General features: G+C 48.9%; 1 protein-coding gene across 3 annotated transcripts; it reads left to right on the top strand.

Annotated features, from left to right (window-relative positions):
• MST1 (macrophage stimulating 1) lies at window positions 1-26401 on the top strand. 3 transcript variants are annotated; one of them, XM_044451086.1, is made up of 19 exons: window positions 1-346; window positions 3736-3868; window positions 5071-5183; window positions 7760-7874; window positions 8095-8181; window positions 9170-9306; window positions 9840-9960; window positions 11560-11678; window positions 12604-12775; window positions 13799-13929; window positions 14386-14488; window positions 16176-16312; window positions 18246-18281; window positions 18805-18916; window positions 19390-19467; window positions 20779-20925; window positions 24117-24223; window positions 25362-25501; window positions 25712-26401. In XM_044451086.1, the coding sequence occupies exons 1-19, from the start codon at window positions 295-297 to the stop codon at window positions 25871-25873; spliced, it is 2202 nt and encodes a 733-aa protein (XP_044307021.1). In that variant the 5' UTR covers window positions 1-294; the 3' UTR covers window positions 25874-26401. The 3 variants fall into 3 exon arrangements, with proteins under 3 accessions (XP_044307021.1, XP_044307022.1, XP_044307026.1); XM_044451087.1 differs by lacking the exon at window positions 8095-8181 and having other exon boundaries at window positions 2-346; XM_044451091.1 differs by lacking the exons at window positions 1-346; window positions 8095-8181 and having other exon boundaries at window positions 12609-12775.
• The last annotated feature ends 869 nt before the right edge of the window (window positions 26402-27270 follow it).

The following is a 27270-nucleotide window of genomic DNA, read 5'->3' as shown; positions in this document are numbered from 1 at the left end:
GGGACAGCTCATGGCTTGAAGAAAGGAACAGTCAGGGGAAAGTGGAGAGGTTCCGCTTGCGGGTGCCTAGCCAAGAGAAATGCGTTTGATGTGCTAGGGGACCTCAAGCCTCCTGGAGCTCTCCCTCCTTTTCCCATGGAGTTACTGCTAACGCACGTGAGCACTAGGTAAATATTTGGCCAACAGGGTCAGAAGCCACACGTTGCTTCCTGCTGGGATATTCCTGTGCATAAAGCCCGGCTGGCATATCTGCCTGGCCAAGCTGGGAAGACCGGTGCTGCTGGAGAGAGAGTCATGCAGTCTGTGGCTGTGCTACTCCTGGGCTTCCTGTGTACCTTCAGCACAGGTGAGAAAGTCCCCCTGGGTGAGGCGCGTTTCTCCCACATCCGTGCCTCGGGAGAGTGGGGGATTCTTGCTCCCTTCGTGCCTTCAGCATCTGTCCCCAAGGGAGTCCTTCCTCTTTGGTCCTAGGCCACTGCCGCCTCCTAAAGCCTCCTTATATGCCCAGCCGCCCCCTGAGATCGGCGGGAGAGGCCCTTCTCCGGGAGCCCTCCATGGAAGAAGTTAGGAGGGTGGTTACTCGGAGGAGGGCTTTCTCAGCGGTGGCGCCTAAGTTATGGAATGCGCTCCCCAGAGAGGTCCGCCTGGCGCCGTCGTTATTTGTTTTTCGGCGCCAGGCGAAGACCTTTTTATTTAAGCAGTATTTTAAATGTTAATATTATTGAATTTTATTTGGCCAGGGCGGCTTGTTTTATAGTGTATGTTTTATATTATATATTTGTATTTTATTGTATATATTTTAAAATGTTATTTTAATCTTTTTGTTGTAAGCTGCCCCGAGGCTTCGGCGAATGGGGCGGCATAAAAATGTTTTAATAAATAAATAAAAATAAATAAAGCCTCCTTCACGGAGGCCTGCAGGTAGAGGGAGTCTTTTCATAAGCACTTACTTTTGACAGCTATGAAAAGAAAGTGATCTCTGGCAGCCTTTGGGGGACATAGGAAAAGCAGGCGAGATGTAGCTTTCCCCTCTCCAAAAACCCAGGGGCTCAAGACTATTGAAAATGTGGGGGGCACTCAGAATTGTCAGGGCAATACTTTAAAGGATCACAAAGCCACTAGCAGGGAGAAGGTTTTGCCACCCATTTCAGGACAAACCCCCTTTCCCACTTGGCTGCCCAACTGGTGGCTGCCAAATTAATTTCTATGCAGCCTTGCTTTGCCAGTGTCCCTGAATGTTGCCCACTGGATTTTGACAGGAGGCCCTTGCTGGGACACCGGCCAGGCAAGACTCCACAATTCAAGCAATTCTGCGCCAGATAATTGTGCACCTGCGTAAGTCTGATTGTTTTAACCGTTACTGTACACACTTGTATGGCTCCCCTCTTTTAAGGGTAAGCCTGGGCAGTGGCTACAAAGTGCCACTTGGGCCTTGGCGGAGAGGCTGTCCCTGCACTGAGGCTTTGGCATTCTCGCTCGCAGCCTGGTCTCCAGGTCCCTCAGCCTGCAGTGGAATCGCTCTCCTGGGTTCAGACAACATGACAGCCATGGGTTATCAGAATTATATTTGCCCCTAGATAATGCACCTTCGGGGAAACAGCTTAGATTTGGATGTCATGGCAGCCACCCACAATGAGTTTCTGTACTCTGGAAATTGTCACATGCTCCTGCTGTCCAGTTCTCTCATGTTCCCAGATAGCCCTAAATAAGCAAATGAGCAGCAATTTCATGTTACCAGTACATGGTTGCTGTTTCTCTTCTGGCAGCCTTTTAGTGGAGGCACCATAGCTCAGAACTAGAGCACATGCTGTTCACATGGAAAGTCACAGCAGAAGCCCCAGGTTCTCCAAGTAGGTGATGCAAGATATCTTTTGATTTTCTTAATGCTCAACAGCCTTTGACAGATGCACAACAGATAGGCAGTTGGTGAAACTTGGGGACTTACTGCTAAGAAAGGCTCAACCTGTTGACTGCCTATCATGCAGCTGTGAAATGCAAGGGAAACTTGTCCAAACCTTGCTTTTTGCAGCTCCTCAAGTGACGGTTGCCATCTTATGCTTGACTGAGAGTCTGTGCCTGCAACAGCCACGTGAAAGGCAGAAATTCAGCAGCTGATGCTCTGTCCCCGCTTTGCAGCATGCTGGCAAAAAGCTGTGCCAGTCATCTCTGCCAGGCCTGCAGCCGTTAAGCACATATAGAGGGCTCTGTCAGGAAAAATGAAAATAAAAAGGCACAGCCTGGCATGCAGTCTCAGTTGAACAGAAGAGTCGATTCAAAGGCATCTCTTCTTCGTGATTCACTTGATCCATGTGTTTTACCTCTTTTTTTTTTTTTTTTTGAGAGAGAGATGTTTGTGCTCTCCCTTAAAAGCAGCTAGAGTTATATAATTGCACTAAAATCTGCTGCTTTGGGAGGGCTGCAAGAAATAACTCAAATAAAATGCATTAAATAAAGAACCCCATCCCCTTTATCCCCCGCCCCCTTCCTTCTTTTAAAAAACACAGCAGCAGGCTGCAATTGCTCACCTGCTTTGGATGTTTAAACTCCTCTGTTTGGGAGACCCTGCCAGGGCCAGCTCCATGCTTCTGTGGGCAAGGCAAGCTCAGTGGGCCCTTGTCTTTTCAGCCTGCCCTTTGACCACCACGCTTGCCAGCTGCTGTTGCTCCTCGTCCTCTCACATCCGGGGTGCAGCTTGCTTGCTGGACAAGGTGTCTGGGCCAGGGAGCAAGCAAGTTGCCAAGGCAAGGGGAGGATCAATTCCGGGGACTCTTGCCAGTGGGCCCCTCCTGGACTGTGGGCCCTTGGCAGGTGCCCAGCCATGGGGACCCTTAACACCAATCTGGAATCCTCTCTCTCTCTCATTCTCCCTGCTCTTTTATATGTAGAACCTCCTAACATTTGGGAATCACCATGCCTCTGTGGCAGCCATTTTGTAGTGACAACGCCTCATGTGAGGCTGCAACCCAGTCTGTGGGCAAGATCTTTCCCCCTTTGGAAGACTATGGGAAGCTAGTTAGGGAGAGTCCGGCTGGTCCTAGTCTGCCATGTGCACTGAAGCATACTGTATGCCTGGGCTGTGGATACCGGGAATGCTGAAGGTACTTTAAGAGTGATTCCTTTACTCGGTTCCTTCTGGCTTGTCAAACTTTCATTTACTTTTGCATGTTGATGCCCAGAGAGTTCCCTTTGACTTGCCCCAAAGCTTGCACATGCTCAGAGGGTACTCTGTTCATGTCTGAAGGGCAGAGGAATGTAGGCAGCTGCTTTACAGCATCAGATAATGATTCCACTCAATTCAGCATCATCTGCACACTGCTGGGATGCAAATAAGAATGCAGGGATGCAATTAAAAATCTTTTCTGACCTTACTTGGGACTGAACCTACAACCTTTTTCATGTAAGATGTGGACTCTCCCATTGACCTCTAGCCCTGTGCTCTGCTTCCTTGGCATCACAGATTGCTCATTTGATACATTTGACCAAACTCTGATTTGGTCCCTGAAACCTCCAGGCATGGCAGGAGAACCTTCTACCTGAATCCCTGCCAGTCACTACCAACAGTACAGCTTCCCACGTGGTTCCTTGGATTGTGGCCTTGGTGTGTGTGTGTGTGTGTGTGTGCGCGCGTGCGCACACACACGCACGCACGCACGCATGCACGGTTGTTTGGTACTGTTTGGATTCTGGTTCCTTTGCAGGGAATAAGCTTGACTCATATTTCTATATTTTTTCCAGGCCAGCGTTCTCCACTTAATGACTTCCAAAGGCTGAAAGCTATCCAGCTGACCCACGGGTCCCAGCTGAACTCAGAGCGACCCATGGCAGTAGCAGAGTGTGCACGGAGATGTGCAATATTGCTTGACTGTCGGTAAGGGGAGAGCTGTGGGCACGTGAGCTGCGACGGTCGGCTGCAGGATCATACAGGGATGCACACAGGGAGGCCCTGCCCTGGTCAGGGCATTGTCTAGCCTGGTGCTGTTTGCTAAGCACCAGCGGCTCTGTAGGGTAGGATTCTTAGCATGATCCCACCTTTAGTGGTATCTGTGGAAGGGGTTCCAAAATACTTCCCACAAGCACATAAATTTGCATTTTAAAAAATCCGCATAGTTTGTTACTATACATGCATGAATTTGTAAGAAATGCATGAAACTTTCTAGCAATTATACCCAGGCTTCAGCAGAAGCTGAGAAAATATCCAAGTATTGTGCTAATATCCTTTTGAAGTTGGTATCTTTAAGCCACCCATTCATACATTAAAAATACTGTAAGTCCTCAGTCTGTTGCATTACAAGAAGTGGGTGTTATCCTATCCTTGTCATATGTAATATCAATCTTTTAGCTGTCCGAAGGACACAGAGAAACCATTCCCTCTTCCATGAAACAGGTAAATAATTTAAAATGAACAAACACATCAGTGAGTAATACAGTATGTTCCAATACAGAATTTATCTGTGTAATAACCTCCTTCCAAAAAGAAGCAACTACTGGAAATTACCAAAACGTATGTTCAAACGGGGCATTAGCTGTACTGCACTGCCAGCAATTAGATTGAATCAGACAATCCAGTGTGGTGGAATCAGACAATCAGAGAGCCAGTGTGGTGTAGGTTAAGAGCGTGGGACTGGGACTCAGACGACCTGGGTTCTAGTCCCCGCTCAGCCATGGAGCCAGCTGGGTGACTTTGGGCAAGTCACAGACTCTCAGCCCAACCTACCTCACAGGGTTGTTGTTGTGGAGATAAGATGGAGGAGGAGAATGATGTAAGCTGCCTTGAGTCCTTTGTAGGAAAAAGGCAGGATATAAATGGGGGGGGGGGGGAATCCCTTTCAGCTTCAACACACCTAGGCAAAAGGGGGATAACCTCGTTAGGAAGATACTGCAACTCCTGAGCAAATGTTAATTACAATCAGTCAGGTGTGGGAAGCCAGCAGAAGCAGGAGGAGGCAAACAAGGCTGGGAAGTAGGAGCCAGAGAAAAAATGTATGTGAGGCATGGGCCTGAGGCAGGTGGGCCAGAAGTGAGGCTTTCTCAGGCATCTCTCTAATGCCTCCCCCTCCCCCTCCATTCCAGAGCTTTTAATTACAACCTGCGGAGTCAAGGGTGCCAGCTGCTGTCGCTGACCCAGCATTCGCCAGGCGCCCAGTTGCAGAGGAATGTCCACTATGATCTCTACCAGAAGAAAGGTAAGAGGACGTCTCAGGCCCTGCAAGGAAGAGAATTTGACAAAACCAAGGCACTGCCTGGCTGGGGCAAGGCATGCTGGGAGTTGTAGTAGTCCAACAGAGCTGAAAGGAAATGCTGATGCAGAGCAAGTAAGGGAGGAATACTGATAAAGGTATTGCTAGGCTCCCTTGGCATGGTAGGGTGGAAGTTCTGTAGGGATTCCTGCTGGGGTGCGGGGCTGCCAGGGGAGGCGTGAGGGAGAGGCCGGCATGAGGTGCTCAGTTGCCCAAGCGCCCCACATGAAGGAACCTGTGGAAGGCCGCCTGGCATCGAGCTGGCCACGTGACAGGGCCTTGTCCCTGAATCAGCAATGCACACACATGAGGTTTCTGTAGAAACGTCTTGAGCTGGGCCTCATATTTCATGGCCTTTTCGCCCCACTGTTCCTATGTATGCCTGCCTATATATCTACATACGTATGTAATGCATAGTCATGTGTTCCTCCTTGCCCCAGGCAGAGAGTAGTTCCAGGGGTACCACCTTACCCAAGTTTGGTTTCCTTTAGAAATATAACTCTCTGTAGGCATATAGAGTTCTGATATGGGGTTTCATTTACAAAAATGCAAACTGAATAAGGGCAAGCAACTTTTTTCCTCTGGAGGGCTGCATTTTCTCATGCGAAATTTGTCAGGGGCTGCATGGTGGTAGTGCCTTGGGCCAGAGCCGAAAGTGGGTGGGCAATGCCCCATCGTCTCTGCCACTCCTTTCTGGGCAGACTGCTATAGAAAGACCAGCTTCCTCTTGGCAGAGGGTGAACTGATCAAATGCAGAGGGCTGTTGAACTTAGACTGAGAGCAGCAAGGAGCAAAGCCTCAGGCCTCAGAGGAGGGCAGCTGAGGTAGGCTGTAGGTGGAGGCAAAGGGCATAAGGATTCCTACTGCTAGCAAATCTGCCTTCTCATCAGGTCTCCTCAGCAACCATATGCTTCCAGTCTGCCAGTCCAGAGCTGCCTCTGCATCCCTGTTCATCTGTATACACAGTGCTTTTCTTGCTCTTTCAGATGCACCTCTCGGGGAGGGGACGGTTATGGCACCTGCTTCATTCAGGACTCCCAAGGAAGAGTGGGCTATTTCCTGGCTAATGGGGCAACAGCCAAAGGCCATTTGGGGGCAGTAGCTAACCATTTCCCTTCAGCAACCTGCTGCCAGGAATCTCTGGTCATAACAAAATACGGATCTGCCAACTGCAGATGCAATGGATGATGTGAACTCTAGTGTGCAAAAGCATATGCTACGATACATTAGCTTGCCTTTCAGGTACCACAGGACTTTTTAACAAGTTTGCTTGAGAACCGATCACAATTTGGCCCTCAGTATATTACAGCAAACGACGTTTGAAAGAAAGCACTTATAGCAGAAGTGTATGTTGGGATTAGCTCTGGCAGCTGTGCTGAGCTGTCAGTTAACCTGTTCCCTCTGCACTGTTTACCCATTTGCAGCTACAGTGAGGAAAAAAGGCAGGGATGATGCAAATCCTCGTCCTTTCCTCATCTGGGCTGAGAGGAGAGAGTAATTTTGACGGGGAAGCAGCACTGAGGACAGGGTTAAAGTGGCACCCCCTCCAGCAGCCCTGAGCCTGCTCTTGGCCCCTCCCCACTGCTGCTGCCACGCGTCAAAAGATACATCCGAAAATGCCCCATGGGTCCTGGCATGACCCTACATGGCCTCTCTTCAGGAAGTGACTCGACCCAAATCTTCGTGACCTCATCCCTGAGGAGGGCTGTGTGCCGTCTGCTGGGATGGCTCCTGGAGAAACAGCTGTGAGACTCGGAAAGCGCAGCTACTCCAGCCCAAGGACTGGGTGGAGTGTGGTGAGAGCAGTGACCTGAGGGGGGGCAGTGGAGCCACCCAGAGCGTCTGTGGGGCCTGAGGCAGGTGCCATGTTGGTGGCTGTCCCACAAAGAGCCGTGTCTGTTCACAAAGCTTTGGGGTGGCATATAGGGATTTTTGCAGCAGGCTGGTGTGCCTGGGAGCTGATGCTTCCCTGAGGCCTGGGACCAACTGCCCTGTTGCCCCACTTCCTGGGCAGCTCTGAATCCGTAGGAAGTATTTTTTTGTGGGTTGGGAGCAGCTCCTATGCCAGGGCAAAGAAATCCTCTCAGCAGCCCAGAAGAGCTGCAGATTAATAGAGCAGCACATGGGTCCATTCAACACAGCATGTTGGGGGGAGGCAGGTTTCACTCTGAAACCTAAAACAGGAGATGTCAAAATAGTTCATAGTTAAGCAGAGAAGACCTGTGAACACCCTTTCATAAACCCCATGTTTGCCAGGGTTGACTGACTGGTTTGAAAAGGCTACTGTGCTTTTCTACTCTGATTCCACAGCAGACACGCAGCCTGTGGTGATTCAGATAGTACCTGAGCCAATTATATGAAAGGATTGGCAGATTCTACCTTCTCCTTCTCTTAATCTCAGGAAGACCGGGTGGGACCCTGCCTTGTCCCCCCGCCTAGCCTCGCACTAGACTCCTGTGCCCCATGCCTCGTGCTTAAGTTTTGCCCGCGTTCGCCTCAGCTGTCACCTCTCCCCTCCACAGGTTATGTGAGAGAGTGCATCAGGGGCAATGGGGCAGACTACAGAGGGACTCAGTCCACGACTGAGAAGGGGAAAACCTGTCAGCACTGGCAGAAGCGGTATCCTCACGATCACAGGTAAGGATCATTTCTGTAAGGCAGGCTCAGAATTGGTCACTAGGAGATTGTGTACAAATCCCAAAAAGAAAGTAACGCATTAACACACAGGGTGGGCTTTGGGTGGGGGAGTGGCTTGGGGGTTGTCGCAGGTTGAACATTTGGGGAAAGCAGGACTCTTGTCCGTGCTGCCTCAGGCAGGGTCTCCCGCACAAGATATTACGCCCCTACTCTTCTGTAGGTATCACTTTTCTACGGATCATGTGTATGGTTCTACGGCTGGACTTGACTTTGGGCTTTTTTCCCTGGAATATGATCCAGGAGATAGGTAAATGCTTCCTACTAAAATTTATTATGTTATCTATCGTAACTATTTATCTTGCATTAAGTGCTGTCATTGATGTCGCTATATTTATATCCTGCCTCTTTTCCTTTTGTTGAGCACCCAAAGCAGCTTGCAGCAATGCTGTGAGGTAGCCAGCCCGAGACATACCCTAGCCACAGTCCTGGGCACCCTTGCTGGGGAGTCCGCCACACAAGGCACCACAAGACTGGTGCCTGGCTCAGCGCCCGCCGGAGCATGCTGTCAGTCCCCACAGTGTTCCTTGCGCTGTCCCGAGAGGTGCTGCGAGGAGCAGTGCTCTGTGCAAAGTTGTTACTAGGATCGGTAAGCCAGAGAGAGGATCTTCTTGAATGTGAGTGTCCCATGTCTGCCTGACCCTTTTAGGGGCCTACCTGAGAATTTCTGTATTCCTAATCAGGCATTCTTTCCATGGGAACGGCTAACGCATAAACAGCAGCGCAAGAGGCACACAAGGATGGGAAAGAGGCAGGAAGAAGTGAAACCAGTAACTGTGGTGTAGACGCAGCCTGGAAATGGCTGGAGCATGGACTTTTACACATGCGCAGCTTCTGCTGTTCCTATGACATCCTTGATTAGAGGCCTTCTCTTCAGCACTTAAGTTCCTGGCTTGGGGAAGGGAAAGAAAAGGCCGAAAACAATCACCCCCAACCATCGGCCAATGTGCACATGAAACATTTCCCAAATGAAAGGGTAAATTCTTTGGAGTTTCCCAGGAGGCTAAAAAGCAGGATGCAAATTTAAACTTAATTTCCACCAGCATGAAGTAAGCAAGCTACTTTATGCTGATCTGGGATAATTGTCACTATTGCTTCTGGTTTCAGAATTCATGGCTGCTGGTCAAGTCATTGGAGGACTGATTTTGCAGAGTATGCTGCATCAATTGCTGGCAGGATAACTTCCATTTGGAGCCTTTATCTGAGGTTGTTACTTTCCTCTGTATCTGTCTCATAAGGTTTGCTGCATCAATATATACCGGACTGGAAGAAAATTACTGCCGGAATCCAGATGAGGATGAGAACGGTCCCTGGTGCTACACTACTGATCCTGCTGTCCGGTACCAAAGCTGTGGTCTCCAGAAATGTGAAAATGGTGTGTCAGTTGAGTCGAGATACCTGCAGGCAGTCAGCTGAGCAATTGCTTTGCATGACACAAGTACCCTGGGCAGCGGCGTCAAATAATTCATGCAGTTGCAGCTGGCCCTGCATGCATATTGGCTCTTGCAAGCATGTTTCCACTTGCCTCCTCCTCCTCATCATCATTACATTGAGGTACCATCCAACAGCCAGAGCCCTCTGGGCTGTTCACAACAGCACATTGCCTGGTTTCCACTGCATTCTGCCTGTTCCTGTCTACTCAGCGTTCGATGCTTGCTTGTGCTTGCTCCGTGTCTGGAGTTGTCCATCTCTCAGACGTGTGCATGTGCACACACACACACGAGAGAAAGAACGTTCTCAGCTCACCTGGCTTTGTCTGCTGCCTACTTACGATCTGCCGCATGACCATGCCTGCTTTGCAGTTGTCGGGTGCACTTGCACACAGCTGTTTCCCAGATGAGCCACACTGCTAGCTGAGGCTTCTTCCACATCCATCACAGACGGTGACTCTCTGCCGTTGCCTTGCAGCCAAATGCGTGTCATGTAACGGCGAGGACTACCAGGGCTTCGTGGATCACACGGAGTCGGGCACGGAGTGCCAGCGCTGGGACCTGCAGCATCCGCACAAGCATCCCTACGAGCCAAACAGGTACTGAATTCCAGTCCTTGGGTAACCTGCTGCGGAATGTTCTTTATTGTGGGGCTTCCTGGCAGACACAGGAATCTGCCCCATGCCTGAGCAGAGCCTCCCAGGGAACCGCTCAGCTATTGTTTTTGGCTGGGGGGTTGTGGTCAGTGTCCGTGCTGCCCCAGTCTCCTGTCGCATCTTTCCCACTTGGGAAGGGCCATGGCTGAGTGGCAGAGCATCCACCTTGCATGCAGAAGGTCCCTGGTCAGTGCAGGCAGTCCTGAACCAGACGGGCTGAAGATCGGTCTCATTCTTGGGTGGCTCCTTATGCTTCTCTCCCTCGCTAGCGATCTGATCCACACAAACGGACATCAGGTTCTTACCAGCTTGTAGCTGTTTTCAGCCTGAACCGTGTGAAGTCTTCATTGTGCTGTGAACCATTTGGAGGCATCTACTTGTCATGCAATATCATTGACTTACACCCCATGATTTCCATTCAGAACCATTTCCTGGCATTTTTGGAACTGTGCTGAAAATCAGGGGGAGCGTCGGTCAAATGGCTACCTAGGAATGCCATCCTTGAGCTTCCAGCAGCCACTGGAGGGCTGCATGCACGTGGCCTGGGCATGAACTGAGCTGGAGGGCGAAGGCACAATTCAAGGGGCGGGATTTTTCTGCTGCATCACGGAGCAGCCACCTTGCATGGCTTCCTACAGCCGGCCCCGCTCCATTGTGGCAGCCTCTCGGAGCACCGGCTTCCATTTCTTCCCAAAAGGCATGTGCTCCCCCGGTTTGCTTCTGCTGCTCAGTGATATGAAATGGTTTGCAGTTATGCAAACTGAATTTGTCTGAACAAGAGTCATTCCACTCCTGGAGCAGTGGCGGGCCCAGCTGGATCGGCATTGCCAGGGCTTTTCTCCATGAGGCACGCGCGGTATCTTTGTTATTCCCCACTGTTTGTGGGTTCTTCAGACAGCAGCGGGACCTGCCACTTAGTTTCTGTCTTTAACCAGTATGGCTTAGTGAGCGTATAGGACTGGGGAGCTGGAAGATCTGGGTTCTAGTCCCCACTTGGCTATGAAACTCACTGGGTGACTTTGAGCCAGTCACTCACTCTCAGCCTAAGCTTCCTCACTGAGTGGTTATTGTGAGGATAAAATAGGGCTCTGTAAGCCACAGTGGCTTTTTTATAAGAGGGAAAAGAGCAGGATATAAACGTAGTAGTAATAAGAATGACCATCACTTTCAGCAAGATTTCTTAGAGCAGGGGTAATATGGCATTTAACTGAGAAAGTAAAAGTGCACTTTCCTTTCTTGTGTTTCTGCCGTTCTACTATAGCAGGCTGACACCTAGAGGTGACGTCACAGAAAAGCAGGAAGGACAATGCTCTGTGTAGTGCTTGGCTTTTAGTTCTGTTGTGAAACCAAAACCCGGCTGTGGACTAACAGCCTAATTCAGCGAAGTTCTTAGAATAAGTGCTGTTTTGTATGAAGAAAGCAGAAGCACAGAGCCTTCTCCCTGCAGCAAGTTAAGGCTTGCCACAAGAGTAAGTGACAATGGAAGCCATGAAAATCTTGTTCCCTTTAAAATTTGCTTCTTTTTACTGCATGTTTTTAAAGATACCCTGATAAAGACCTTGCTGACAACTATTGCCGCAATCCTGATGGTTCTGAGCGCCCTTGGTGTTACACGACCAATCCTGCCAAGCAGCGGGAGTTTTGCCAGATCCAGAAATGCAGTAAGTCTGCAAGAAGTTTCAGGTTCCACCTGAGAACAGCGACAGTTTGGCTCTGACCATGGCAAGGATGGGGTCAAGTGGAAAGGTAAGTTTCTAAGGAAAACCCATCAGGAGGCCCTCACCTGCTGCATTTTCCTTAGAGACTCACCCTCTGAGGTGACAGCATCCCTTTTGTGGTTGGTGACATAAGATCTATATCAGTTCTGAGATTTTGGGCTTGTTTCACTTAGCCAATTCCGCCTGTAAAGGTGACTCAGGTTGGAGTAGGGGTGTTCAGCAGTGCCTCGGGTTGCAGGTGGGATGCAAAGCGGAGAGAGGGCCCAGCAGCCCTTTCTTTCCCACTACTGCTTTCCCTCCGCATCTGATAAAAGCAATTTGATCCACTTTGACACCTTCATTCACTCAATGGCCTTCCACAGCTGAACGCAGCTGCTCCTTAACTGGGCCACCTGCTGACTGCCCGGAGCTCCAGGCGAGTGACAAAAGCTACTCTGCCTCTCCGCCCTCTTGCCACTGCTTGCATGTTCAGGAGGCCAGACAGTGACGGCAGCGAGGAGGGCAGAAGGAGGCTCTTGGCTGGGCTGTGGGTCTGGGCAGGAACCCAGCAGTGCCTCCCCAGACACCAGCTGCAGCTGAGAGCCAATGCAATGGAAGGCACGGGGAATTTTTGCTCTCTCAGTTAATTGGAAGGGGAATCTGGAAGCGTTTGTGGAGGCCAAATGGTTGTTAATGCATTTAGAAGGCCTTGGCCAGGAGTGTTTGAGGGCGTGGAGGCAGCCTAATTTGTCTTCAGACCACCACCCACTAGATGCCCATGATACTCTTTCTCAGTCATACACAGTGTAAACTGCACTGAGACTCAGGTACATTTAGGCTGAGATTTTGATTCTGTTTGGACGGTTTCTCCTTTCTGCACCCCTGAAAGCGAAGGAGGCAGAGAAAACTCAGCAGCCCTCTACGACAACCAACTGCTACCGGCTGAAGGGAGAAGGCTACCGTGGCAAGGTGAACTTCACAACATCGGGCAGCCCCTGCCAGCGCTGGGACTCGCAGACGCCTCACCAGCACAACTTCCTACCGGAGAAATATGAGTGCAAGTAGGCACAGAGTTGGGGAGAAGAGGCACGCACGCAAGGAGAGGGGGACCACCTGGGAATGCTGGACAGCAAGGGTGCCTCGCCTGGACAGCGGTGGGCATGGGAGCAGTTTCTCTGCCAGGGGGTCGCTGTTGCTGAAATAATATGACAACAGACTACAGTACAAGCTGGCTGAAAATTATGGGGCTGTGATCCAACATGACTGGAGGGCTACAGCTGGGGAAGGCTGCATCAGTGAGACTGTTGAGGGGGGAGTTCTACGCCCTCACAGAATCTCAGGGCCTTTAGCAGGCACTCAGCAGGTGTAGCTTTGCACACAGCATCACCAGGAGAAGGATCAAGCCTTAGGAGAAGCCTTTCAGCTGGGGCTGGAAATGGCAGGAGCCAGGAAGCCACCGAGTGGCTGGCTGGAGAGCAAAAGGGGGCGGGGAAGGGGAAGGGGCATGGCCTCCCAAAGGCGACTAGGGGTTTTTTTCCCCCTACAGACAGGAAATATAATTTAAATCAACAGGTAGCAGGATCCCTGGGTGATCTTATGGGCCCTGTAGCCAATCACTACACTTTTAGCCCCCGGCTCTATTTACCTTGAGTAAGCGGGCCAGACCGTGTGAATGTACCTCAATGGTGCCCTGACTATGTAATGTTATTATGACTAAGAGGTACTGGCAGAAGCTACCAATCTTCCCACTGCTTCCTCTTCTAAAATCTTCCCAAGATGCCAAAGATGTATGTTATGAGTACCTGGCTAACTCTGACAAAGCTACAGAGGTATGCCTGCCATACGGCTCAGAGCATTTTTGACAAAACAAATGGCATTGCCAGATTCTGGGTCACTCAGTACCCTGCTGCAGTGGCAGCATAAAAGAGGTGGCATTTAACATCCCTGGCACAGGGATGTTGAGGTGCCCTGCAGTTTGCCCAAGCCTAGGCTGGCGTCACTGCAGCAGACGCCTGAGCCGGGAGCTCCTTCCTTGGTGAGGCTGGGTATGCCAGGCGGCTGATAGTCTGTCTTGCTCTCTCTAGAGACCTGAGGGAAAATTACTGCCGGAACCCTGACGGTTCAGAGGCCCCCTGGTGCTTCACCACGCTACCGAATGTGCGGAGGGCCTTTTGCTTCCAAATCAAGCATTGTGTTGATGATGTTGCGGTAGAAGGTGAGACTGGTCTTCCGTAGCTGGGATGTCATGGGAATCTTGCAGGAGTGGATTTTTTCCCACCAGCATTGGAGATATTTTGATGGGAAATATTGGTAGAGAGGCATGAGTCTATGTCTATGTGCCTATGTGTAACTTCATGTAAGCTTCACCCTGTGCACCTGATTGCCTTCTCAATCTTTGCATGTTCAATGGGAAGAGTTTCCTGAAGCTGTGCAGGCACACTCAGCAGAAAGTTCTTAGGCAGCTCTCACAATGGAATGCCTCGCTTCTCAGGTACCCTAACTGCTTCCAAGCAAAAACACACAGTCTTCTGCAGGCCTTCCTCCCAAAGTCAGTGCACACCCATATCACTTCTTTAATTCTACTTCTGCTCAGGTTAGGGCCTTCTTAGGCCTGGAGAGGGAATGAGGTAGGGCAGGCAGTGGTGCTCAGGTGGGTCTTTTGTCTCCACAGACTGTTACCATGGAAATGGAGAAGAATATCAAGGCACTGTTAGCAGGACCCGGAAAGGAATCAGCTGCCAAAGGTGGAAGGATCAGTCACCTCACAAACCCCAGTGAGTGTGTGTTTGCAGCAGGCCCTCTGTTGGACCTCTGACAAGCAGTTGTGAAGAAGCAGCAAAGGCCGGGGCGAATCAGTGCAACCAGCCAGGAATGGAACGGCCCTCTCCCTTGACGCACTGACAGGGGCGTTGGGAGTGCGCGCACGGCTGATGGTCCTCGCTTGTCCATCTCACCCATTCAGTGAGGGCTGAATTAGACATTATGCTAAATGCATCACTAGAAACCACATGAGGGTTTGGGTTTGTTTCTTAAACATCAGTGGCAAGTGTGGGTGTGGGGTGCAGTTTTAATCAGAACAGCACATGGTGAGGGGGGATTTAATGCGAGTTGTGAAGGCCCGGGAAAATGTGTGAAAAGTGTGTGCAGGGGTGGAGGAGAGGGTAATGGATTCTGAGGAATAACTAGGAGGAACCATGGCTTTACTGATGACACAAAAATCCAGCTCGGGGGAGCCTAGCATGAGTAAAGTGCTTTGGCTCTCGAGAGACCGATCCTGGCATCGTTACTGTCAAGTTGCTGGCGTGGTATTGGCACAGAACTGGTGCCAACAGCACTGCTCTGCATCCCTTTGTAACAAACCTGGACAGGTCTTGCTGCAGAGGGAAAAGTCTTGAGAGACCAACAGAGCTAGTCACTCACTTCAGAGGGAAGGGGGAAGAACAGGCATTAGTACTGGGAAGGGAGGAGCACGCAGCCTTCCGGGAATTCAATGGAAGACGAAAGGCTCACAAAATGGTGGGTCGCTGTTGCAGGAGATGGGAGTCTTGTCAGCTTTGAGCATGTTCTGAAAATAGCCACAAGGAGGTGCTGCTGCATTTGAGTGGCACCGCATGGCTGTTTTGAGCCTCTGCAGAATAAAATGAAACCTACCAAATTAATGTGAAGGCAGTTTTACATGATTGGTGGCTGGCATCACGGCTGCAGAGAGCAATGCTGGCCATCACTGTGAATGTTCAAGCCACGGTGGGCAGTTGCTATAGCTTCTCACGTTATGCAAACATTGGCTGGCTGGCTGGCTTGTTACTGTGGTTAACCAGCCACCCCAAGCCCATGGACTGTTCTTGGGTTCTGGGGTAGCTTGTTAGCCATATTAGCAAGCCACCCTGCCCAGATCTGCATAATAGCAAGGAAGGCTGGAGACTCTGATGTTACTGGGACTCTTTATCCATTGCAACTTTTATTCTGAACCTTACAGGAACTATCTATGGTGTTCCATAATGGAGAACCTGTTCTGGGGATGAAGTGCAGCATCATGGAGAATTCCTATAAACTCCAGAATAAAAGCTCCAATGGATAAGGAGTGCACTGGCACCCCACTCACCAGCCTTCCTGCAGCCACTGTAACTTGGAAATTCACAGGGGCAGCGGGCCGGCTGCTGTTGCTTCTTTTGGTCATGCTGCTGGCTGTTGATCATGCCAGCTGGTCCAAAGTGGCAGGCCAGGAGGGGGTTCTGTTGCCTGTCATGTTGATGTCAAAGATGCTGGTCTATTGGTGTGTGTGAGACATTTGTGCAACCGTGAATATCGGAAAAATGCAATACTGCCAAGTGGAAATGCCAGAGGGATCCACATATGTGTTAGATGAAAAGGGCATCTCCAGGAAGGCCCTGAGGGTGTAGGGAATGGGAGCTGGCCCAGTGGTGATGTGCTGGCGGGACCATCATCCTTCCTTTCTTCTAGAGACTTCCCTACCATGCTCCCAACGGTGCGTCTTGAAGAGAACTATTGCCGCAACCCTGACAATGACAGCCATGGGCCCTGGTGTTACACCATGAATCCCAACATCCCATTTGATTACTGTGCTATTGAGCCGTGCGGTGAGTATCCAAGGCAGGGCTCGTGGTCACGTGAGCTGCTTCGTCCGCTCGGCTCGCTGTGTCTTCTGCCACGAGGCAGAGCAGGCCAGGAGCAGGACGCTGGCTGCTCCCAGCACTCCAGTGCCACCGTTCTCCAACCTCTCTACCAGTGGTGGGCGGATGGTGCCTCCCTGTGGTGACCTAGTGCTGCAGGCATCCTGACTCAGGGCCCAAGGCCTGGAGAAACAGTGCCCAAACTGGCACCAGCGGCCATGATGGAGAGTACAGCAAACCTGGTCTCCTCATGCCCCGGGAATGGGAATGACTGGCTACGCATCTCAATAGGCTCTCTGGTGTTTGGCTTCTTGGCAGCTTCTTGGTGCACCCCTTCCGTGTGATCTTCGAGGGGTATGGCTGGGTTGCAGGTTTCGTTCAGCACATTTCCTGCAACCTGTTTGCTAAAACTGCAGTTGTGCAACCAGTTATGTAGTGCACCCCTTCTGAGCTTCTCCCTTTCCTTCCCAAAGCCCATAATTTGAACACGGGAAAGGTACAGGGAATAAGATTGGACAAATTCAGAGACAGCACCAGGACTGAGAGAGGAAGACCCCAAACCAAATGGCATATATCTCCTTTAGTCCTTCCCCCACTTCCCTGGGTGGAGATTGCAAAAGAATCTCCTGTTTTTGTGTCTGCTGATTGCCTAGAAATAGTTTCATCTGGACTCTTCAGTGAGATAGTTTCTAGAAACTTCTTATTGTTAGGTTCCTGGGTGGTTTATTAGTCCATAGGTCTGCATTGCAATGAGTCTTTAGCAGAGATGTACAGCTAATTGAAAGCGGGAGGTTTCTTTCTCTTGGATCTGGGTAAGATGGGCTTAGTAAAGCCTGGCTGTGAGAGCCACTCCGAGCTGAGCATAACAATCTGCCAAGATCTTTTGTGCTCTCCTTCTGCTCTTGTTAGCCATTGCTGTGAGGACTGTGGCCAAATTTGCCATCTATGAATTTGCATCTGTTAGATGTTTCTATTTTGCATCCATTCATTTGTGTATTTGTAACACAGTAACTCCCTTGAGCATTTTGATACTGGAACCATATTTGGTACATGCACTCAGGGCATACCTCTATCTTTCAGATTCAAAACTCCATCTCAACCAAGCAGCTATTCTCAAAGGGGCCAGGAAAGATGTAAAGCTCAGTGCAATGGAATATACTGCTAGATAAATGTTTACCATAGGCACAGCATAGATGATGCCTAGCCGTCTGGGTATTACTGTACTCCAGTTCCCATCAGCACCAGCCATGTGGACAACGGTTGGGGTGATGATGGGAGCTATTGTGCCAAAAGATCAAAAGTTTCACTCTTGGTTTATACCATTATTTTCCAATTGAAGTCCAAATATTTGTGCTCTAATTTGCAAAAGGAAAGGTACATAAGACAAGAGGAAGTAAGGCATTCTCAGTGTTGTGCCTTCTTCACACAGTGAAAGTTACACTTCTTCAGTATTACATTTCTGGCCCTTGTGTCTGTAGAGATAAACATGAATATGAATAGCTCCGAAGTCCAGAATGCCAGACAAACTGTTGCTTACCTTTTTTCAGCACCCTGTCAAAACATTTGCTGTTTCACCTGCTGAAGGCAGGGCTGTGGAGAAGCCAGTTGCTCTTCCTCCAGCCTTCTGGGTCCAGGTCTGCCTTGTCCTGAGCAAGAAATCCCAAGAGTTGCTGCTCACAGCTTAGCTTTGGTCTGGTGTGCACAGGGCCTTTTAATCTAATGGCTGCTAACATCAAGCAGTGACTTGCATTGTGTAAGGCTCGTGTGTGCGTGTGCGTGTATAAGCAATGCAGATGGTGCTTTCATGGGGTCAGTTCAGCTGTCAGTCTTCAAGTATGATCTCGACAAATCGAGTGGTGGGCTTGTATAAGTCAATCTGTCCCGTATTTTATTTCTGCAGCTGGTGAAAAGAAGCCATCCATCTTTCTGAACCCAGGTAAGTCTTTTGTGCAGGATGCCTGTGACTGTGATGTGCTGGAACCTTTCTTGGTGAGAAAGGAGTGCAGCTGGGTTGGGGAAACTGATCACAGTTTTCATTCATGCCTTCAGCTCTTGCCATCACCTCCTTTGGAAGTGGATGTTTACTTTTAAACCACAATGTCTGGATTTATAAAACATTACAGCCCACATTCAAGAGTTAAAGTATGGCTTTACAATGGCTTGTCATTTGAACCATGGTTTGTTGTTAAAAAAACCCCTTGGTTCTTGTGTTATCTGAACCCAGCCAAGGTAATAAGACATGGTGAACAACCCATAGTTCACAGCTAAACAACAAACCATGGGTTCTTTTCATGGTTAAAAAAAAACCATCATTTGTTAGCATAGCTGGGTTCAAAAGCAAACCATGGGCAGCCACCACTCAGCTCATACTCAGCCTTCAAGAAGGGGTTATGTTGTCTGAACCTAGTCACTGTCATGAAGACACTGTACTTGACTTTGCTGTAATGTCCTGGTTTCAGAGAACATCATCTTTGACCAGTGTGGCCAGAGGGATGACAGAATGCAGTCACGGGCTCGTGTTGTGGGTGGGCGCCCTGGGAACTCACCTTGGACCGTCAGCATCCGCAATCGGTGAGGCAGCCATGAGCAGTAGTGGTGGGGACGGTAAGGGAGTTTCTAAGGCCGGGGGTTATGAAAATGACTGCCTTGCTTGGTAGAGGCACCCATGCAAAGTAGAGTACATGCAAAGTATTCCAGAGAATCTGGCCAGCAGGAATAGGTGCTGATGGGAAAACTGTCAACTCGATTGTTCTAATCCTTCAAGAAGAGATCCCAGCCTTGTGACTTGTCCCAGCTCCATTTATTCATCTTCATGGCCCAAAATCTTCTGTGTTTTCCTAGCCTGAACGTGGGTGAGAGCACAGAGGCCAGGCAGGTGGGGTGCCAAGGGGACCAGCTGCTGTGTGGCTGCGGAGGAAGGGCTGGTGTGCTCGCAGTAGAGCAGGCAGTGTTGGATGAGGGGTGGCGGCCCTGCAGGGGACATGGGATCAGTACAAGACCTCTGATTCTCGCTCCCATGTACTGTGCCGTTTTCTGGTGTCCAGGGAAGGTGTTCACTTCTGCGGCGGTTCACTGGTGAAAGAACGGTGGGTCATCAGCACACGCCATTGTTTCTCCTCTTGGTAAGTCTCTGGTTTGTTTCCCTTGGGAGAGTCTGGAACAGCCTTCCCCAAGTTGCTGCCCTTCCAGATGTGTGGGCTATCATTCTCATGATGGGAATCATAATCCAGTATATCCGGTGGGCATCAGGCTGGGGAAGGTTAGTCTATATTACTGTGTGTGGCAAAGCCTTAGGCCTCATGCCAGCGTGTTTGAGGAAGCACCCTGCTGGTTGGAAGCAGAGTTGCCTTGCGGAAAAAAAGGATGGTGGTCACTTCGTCCAAGTCATTTATCCAGGGTGGAAATTACCTGGGTGAAAGGGCAGGGGGCACAATGCCATGTGTGATGAATCTGCTGTTGCTCTGAATTAGCTGAACTCATTGAAGTGCCCAACCTGCAGCCTCTGTGCAAAGCACTGTTCCTGTCTCAGGGCAGTATTAGGAAATGCAGACAAAACTTCTGTTCACTTTCAAGGACAGGAAGGAAGCTACAAACTGCATGTAATACAATTTAATAATGCTCATTTAAATATAGTTTGATATAGCCTCTGTTGGTGTTAATGGGAAAACAGCTCATTCACTGAGCAATTCCACCTGTGGTTCCCCCACCCCACTTTTCTTAGGAAATGTGTATATTTCAGGGTCTAAGAAACTCTCACTTCTATGACTCGAGTTCTGACAACTGACTCTTTTCTGCTGCCATTAATTCTCTCAGAATACTATAAACACCTCCTAGCAGCCTGACATTAAAACTTAGGTGGGAGATGGCACCAACACAAGAGACGGTTGGAAGTATAAACACATTGACTTATTAAACAGATATATTGTACTCAAGGGAACATTTACTCAGGAGTTTTCAAAAGACTGCTTACTGACAGATCTTAAGAACTCCAGTGATACTTTTGCTGATACAATAGCTTCTTTTACCTCAGGCCAGGCCCAATTCCCTAATCCTCTGCCACAACCAAGTTTACTCACAAAAGAGTCTTCCTTGACTTGCAACACTCTTCCTCTTATTTTTCTGGCTCCTTGGGCTGTTTTCTGGGATTAATACCTGCTTGTGTAAACTTCTTCTGCTGAGATCTTAGAGCAGACGCCTGGCCACCTGCTCGCTACGCTTAATCTTCACCTGCCACTTGTAAGTGATCTGACAGAGAAGGATTAGCTTAATATTCAGTTGTAGCAACTCACTTTCTCCTAAGCCTTCTCCTAGCCCATCTGTCACACACAAGGGCACTTCCATAGGTGAGGGAAACAATAGGGTGTTTGAGAAACTGCTGATGAGGCTGGAAATCCTGGAAGGCCTGTGATAGCCATGTCCCCTCTTCTTGGCAGTGACGCTGATCTAGCTGGTTATGAAGTTTGGCTTGGGACGCTTTTTAAGAGCCCCGGTCCTAATGACCCGGACAGACAGGCCATCCCCATCCTGAAGATTGTCTGTGGGCCCTCAGAGTCTTTTCTGGTGATGTTGAAACTGCAAAGGTGAGAGGACTCCATGTCCCATGCAGACTGCAAGTGACTTCCCTGTTTTACATGGTAAGGCAGGGGGATCAAAAGTCCTCCTGCATGGCTACCCTCTCCCATTCTCCCTTTCAAATGTGGAAATCCATGATCCGTACTCTGGAATGTCCAAAAAATGGAGCTTTTGGGTTCGGAAAGGGAATGCTAAATATCATGCTCACCAACATCGTTAAGTGAGCATACTGTGGGGCACAGTGAGGATGGGTAACACATGGGAGACTCGGGAAATGCCAGATAGGCCAGGACAATATTATGGTCTATTCTTGGAGAAATCCATCCTGCAAGGTAAGTTGATGGGGATGGCAGCATGCTGCTGTCGTGTGATGTGATAGATTATCTCCATGGGAATGTTTAGCAGGTGGGGCAGGAGATCCAGAACCAAGACAAAATGCATCGGTATTCTTACCTGTTGAAGATGTTTCCCTCTGCCCAAGAGGCAGCTCCCTTCCTTGGACCTTACAGCTGTGATGTTATCTGGGAAGCTCAATCCTGAGAGTCCTCTTTTCTGGTGAGTTCCAGAAAAAAGGATGACATTCATTCACTTCAGTGGCTTTCAGCTAGCCATGCCATTCTCTTCTGATGATGATGAATTATATCCCCAGGAGACAAATTTAAAGCAGTTTGAACTTCTAAAACCTTAAATGCTGGATCTGATATATATCCTTTCATATGCCATTAAATGCCTGAAAAGTTGACAGTGGTGGTTCCAGGCAGACTTTTAGAAAGATTATTTAGAAATGGGGGGCCACCACTGAGAAGGCCTTCCTCCTTGCTGCCTCTTTCTAGGCCTGCCTTGGAGGTGCAGGTGCATATTGTATATTGCATGTGCAACCCAGATACATATTGTAGTGACCAGGAAGACTGAGGTTTGGAGAAGTATTCCATCAGGTATTGGGGTCCCAATTATTAAACTAAAAAAATTAAAACAAGTACCTTGAATTGGGCTCAGAAGCACATAGGCTGCCCGTGCAAGAGGACCAGGATTATACGTTCTCTATAATAAGGCAAAGGCAACAGAAGGGCTTTCACAGATAATCAAGGACAGTTGGGTCCAGAAGTGAGAACTCTGTAACAGAAAGCTGTCAGGGATTCCCAATTTCCCCAGCCAGCTGGGCAAAATCCTGCCCAGAATTTCCCTGGTGCCTCAATTCCCAGACCAGATACTGAATTCAGCACACGACATCCCAAGCTTGGGGAACAAAACAGGTTTATCAGAAGGATAAAACATAGGGGCCGAGGATGCTAAAACTTATAGACTAAAAGAAATAAAATAGGGTAAAATGGGGAAAGGGAGAGGGGAGTTGGGGAGCAGCAATAGTACATTTCACAGCGAGTCAAGCACCCCCAATTCCAGGGCCTTGTTGGCCCACTTGGACTAGAAAACAACAAAGCTAATCCTAGCCTCAGCTAAACACAGAAACTCTTATCTCCAACAAAGGCAGGATGCGCAGAGCTTCACGGCGTTCTTTGGCACAGGCCACAGCAAGGATCCCCAAGGAGGAACAGAGCGCCTCCCTTTGCTCTTCCCCAGCCTTTATCCGCCCCCACCAACACTGGTCAGCTGACCCATGAGGTGATTGCTCATCTCCCAGTCCTTGGGGGCGCACCATCTACTCCAGGTATCAGCCAAAAGTCATGGCTGTTATCACCAGTGTGCTTGAGGCCATAATTTCTGAAAACTCCCCAAAATACATCATAAAGGGAGGAGGATGACTTCCAAAACCTTGGGCACCAGATTCCTGCTGAGCTGGCACCTGGATTTATAACATGTCACCATTACAGCATTAACCTTTCCCTGGCTCCCTGTTAGTCCAAGGACTGGTTCGTGTTATAAACCCAACCCAGGATGCCCTTGCTGAAAGGCTATGCACCTTTGTCCCTTTGGATCTCTTCCTGTCTCAGGAACTGAATTTTAAACAATGCTTGTGCAATGCTTTAAAAACCTGCACAGGTGGAGAGTTTGTCATCCTGTTTGTGATGCCAATTTATGTGACTCTGCTAAAGCGGTCCTTGATTCAGTAAAGAGGAGGCTATCAGGTTTCCAGGGAAAGCCCCTATCAAAGAGAGACTGAACAGCCAGATCTGGTTTTAAACACTATGCATGTAACATTTATTCTATGATATAAAGAATACAGAAGTATAGGAATATCAGTTCAGCGATCATCAGCAACACTATCAAGAGGCCTCATTCACACTCACGTTCACTCAGTATTCACTCACGGCCTGAAACCCTCTCCAGCGGTGATCAATCGTGGCAGGGTTGCGGGTGACCAGTTCAGCGCTGTTCTGGCACACTTGGGAGCTGGAAAGCCTGGTCATTTTATAGCTTAAAGTTGACTCTATCAGCTTAGTTCATCTGGATCAAACAGTGAACTCCTCTGAGCAGAGCTGACAGAACATGCTGGTCTTTATCCTTGACGCAGGCACTCTCCTCGCATCCCATTCTCTCTCTGGATGGTACAGCCTGGGCTTATCTTATGTGTTACGTTCCATTCTCCAACTACTCCTGGCCTTTCAGTTTTGCTGTAAAAAAACTCAGTCCTGGTCAGTCCCATAAAGCTTTTCGATTCTCCATTTTCTTCTGGGTTTTTAGGCCTTCAGGAACCCATGCACACTGTAACAGTAGGTGTCAAGTTCTAGAAGCAAAGCAAATGCCTGTTCTGGCCATCAAAACTGCAAGAACTCTAGAACTATGATCAAGATGAAAGGACATAAAAAAACCTCAGAGCTGTTGCTAGAGACAAAGCAAGGCTTGTTAGTACAGTTTTTAAAAGAAAGTTTCTCATGCATAAGGGGAGAGAATGGAATTAATTTTCCTGGGGGAAAAAAGCTTTCTGCTGAGCTTGATGTACTACAAGGCTCCAAGTTGCAGAATGAATAACGGGAGGACTTGCTTGGGTCAGTTCTCACAACCATGAAGCCTGCCTGGATTAGCTCCCTACAGAAGGCTGGGAGCAGCTGCTCTGGCTGCCCATGGGATTAACGATTGCAGTGGCATGCTCAGAGATCAGTCCTGTGCATCATGGCAGCCGGACACAACTGGCTGCCAGGGAGAGGCTGTCAATGCAATGTGCAGTGGCTATTACGTGACCCAGGCCCCATGAGCCTAATTCTCCAATGGGTGGTTTAGCAGCTTCTCTCTCTCTTTGCAGACCAGCCATCCTGAACCAGCGAGTGGCACTGATCTGTCTCCCGCCTGAGCGCTACATAGTGCCTGAGCACACGCCATGTGAAATCGCAGGATGGGGTGACACCGGGGGTACACTCTGGGGAAAGGATGAGGGAGTGACGATGGGGAAGACTTGTTTATTTGCTTGATCTATGTAAGACTGCCCAGTAACAGTCTGTTCTCTGGGTGGCTCACAACATAAAATGCTAAACAGAACTAAAAATATGATTAGCATAGCAATTTACAACATGCTTTTTCAAACAGAGAGAAGAATAAAAGTAGGTAGGAAATATTCAGCACACAAGCGATGATTGAGGATAGGAAAATCATAGCTGTTTTTAGGTAGTCCAAAAGGTCTTCACTAGAGCTGAAATGATTATAGAGAAAGTGCCATGCATGCCTCCAGAGGAGGCTTTTCTGCTTCATTGGTGCCACAACTATGAAGGTAATCTCTGATTAAGCTCCCCAGTTCACTTGCTAAGGTCACTCAGAACAGTGGCCCCAAACAAGATCTCCAAGTTTGGGTAGGTAGGACATGGAATAATCAACTCAAGTTGCGACAGGCTAGTTATCAGAAAAAAACTCCTCACTGTCAGAGCAATTTGGCACTGGAACCAGCTACCTGGAGAGCTGGTGGGCTCTCCCACTCTGGAGACATTCAAAGAGAAACTGGAAACTCATCTAAGTGGGGTGGTGTAAACTGGTGTCCTGCAACAGTGGGAGGTGGGACCTGATGGCCTTCATGGCCCCTTCCAACTCTACTGTTCTCTGATTCTATCCCAGCATCAAGCTATTAAAAGGTTTAAAGATAAAAACCAACAGTTTGAAATGGCAGCAGTGGCATAACAAGACTGACATAATTAAAGCTTTCTTTTCATCCAACTGAAGTTCCCAGATCCTTGTCAAGGTCTGCCCAAGATTTAATACACTGTAATGAACTAAAGGGGATTGGGGTCTGGCACATGTCCATCCAGTTACCAGCTGTTCCACTGTAGATGCTCTATAGTGATTCCAGCTGTTGCCGTTTTCTTTCCTTGTAGCAACTTCCATTATTGAAACTCCCCAAATGAAGCAGAAAAGGTCTGTACATATTTGATGTGCAAGTTATGTGTGCCCCAGATTTTGTACAGGTTGCCCTTCTTGACAGGGTCCAGCACTGTGGCCACATAACGAAACTTTGCATCTGTTCTAGTGATGCATCACATCAAGGCTCTACTTCCCCACACAGGCGCTGGCAATGAAAACGTCCTCAATGTGGCTAAGCTGCCGATCATGAGCAATCAGCAGTGCAATGTGGAACTCCGAGGCCGCGTGAAGGAGAGCGAGCTGTGTACAGCACCCCTGCGTGTGGGTGTGGGGGCCTGCGAGGTGAGCACGGCAGGAACCTGGGGGGCTGAAAGCTGCTCTGAGTGCACCAGTAAAATGGCTTGTGAGGCCTGGGGCTGGATGTACAAAGAAAGTGTTTGTGAGGAGCAAGAGGAGCACTGGGAGGGGAAAATGCACACAGAAAGAGAGAGTGGAGATGCTTGACAAGATTAGGCCCTGCCTGAGCTGATTTTGTCATCTTCGCTTCTGCAGGGTGATTTTGGAGGCCCTTTGGCTTGCTTGACTCATGACTGCTGGGTGCTACAAGGCGTGATCACCCCGTCCCGCGTATGTGCTCGCAAAGACAAGCCATCCACCTTCATTCGTGTTTCTCTCTATGTTGACTGGATCAACAAAGTAATGAAGTTGAGCTGAACTTGCTGGAGGCAGCACAGCCTGATGTCTCCCATCTCCCTCTGCTGCATCCTCCTCCTCAGCATCACCCCGGAATGGTCCTTCCCCGCTTTTCAGCCCATCTAGCAACAGTGCTTTGGAAGGATAAGCAAGGAGGCTGGAGCACGCTCAAGATAAATTGTGTCCTGGCCTCCCCGTCTCCTGCCCTTCCTGCCAACTGGTGTGGCCCCTTTCCCCTTCTCCAAGGCCAATTTTCCAGCTTTGGAGTGTCAGCCAGCATGCTTCTCTCCCCATCATCTGCAAAGGGGCATGGGCACTCCACTTTCTAAGATTAAACCATTCAGAATCAAAAACATGCTTTGGTCCCAAAGATGCTTGTCCAGGGGCCATACAATTGCTCTCTTAAAGTAGAATGCAGAGAGGGGGTCTGACTTCCAAAAAGCTGTATTCTGTGAGGATTCATGAGGCTCAGCAATAAATACTTTTGCTGGAAATGCCACGCGAGCCCTAGAGGCACTCTTGGAAATAAAGATGGTGCTGTTGACCAGTGTTTTGCTTTGCAGCATGTCCGTCTCCCAAGTTAAAAATATATAATTACAAGATCAAATATTTTTCAAAATCCGGAGGGGCAGAACTCATTTGGATCTATCAAACAATTATACATCTGACATAGAAAAATAGGCTAAAATGAGTATGACCATTTCTAGCCATTATGTATCTTAAAAATATTAAGAACTGTGTATCTCTTTCCTCATTGGTGACTCTGTGACCCCACAAGTTTTTTAAATCCTGCAACTGTATCTTGAAATACTTGAATTTGAAAAGAACTTGGAAAAAACAAACACTGCCAAGTAAGAAGTTCTTTTAGCATAGGATGGACTTGTTCTATGTAAATACAGGTTTCCCTTGTAATCTAGGAGTTCAAGCAAGGCAACATTTTGGATGCCTCCTGCTGAGGCCTTTAGCACCAATTGCTCTGCTTTGTCCACATATTCTTTTCAGCGGGCCCAGATATCATCCAGCAGAATCCTTCCACATTTTCCTACCACTTTTCCCACCAATATGCCCCAATTAAGCTTCCTCAGTGCCCACTACATTTTTCCCTCCTTTTTTTCTAATGTTTATATTTCATTACTGGTAATTGGGATTGCTAAAAAGCAAAGTGGGATCCTTCAGCTGCTGCCATCTTAATTTCCCATGAATGCCACTGGATGGTTACTTTTCCTGCCATGGCCAGGCGGGGACAGTTTCTCAAATATGCCCACAGATCCAAAAGGTTGCCTCCCCGTGAGTTAGAGGACCAAACTGCTTAATAAATACAAACTGTGAGGACCCACACTGAGACACAGTTTTGAATACGGAAATTCATGGTATTTTTTCAAAATCTGTAAAAGTAACTACTACTAAAGCTATTGTGC

Source organism: Varanus komodoensis, unplaced genomic scaffold, assembly GCF_004798865.1.
Source record: "Varanus komodoensis strain SLA01 unplaced genomic scaffold, ASM479886v1 scaffold6_2, whole genome shotgun sequence".
NCBI lineage: Eukaryota > Metazoa > Chordata > Lepidosauria > Squamata > Varanidae > Varanus > Varanus komodoensis.
Note: the sequence above shows the minus strand (reverse complement) of the source record. Positions and strands in the feature narration are given on the sequence as shown.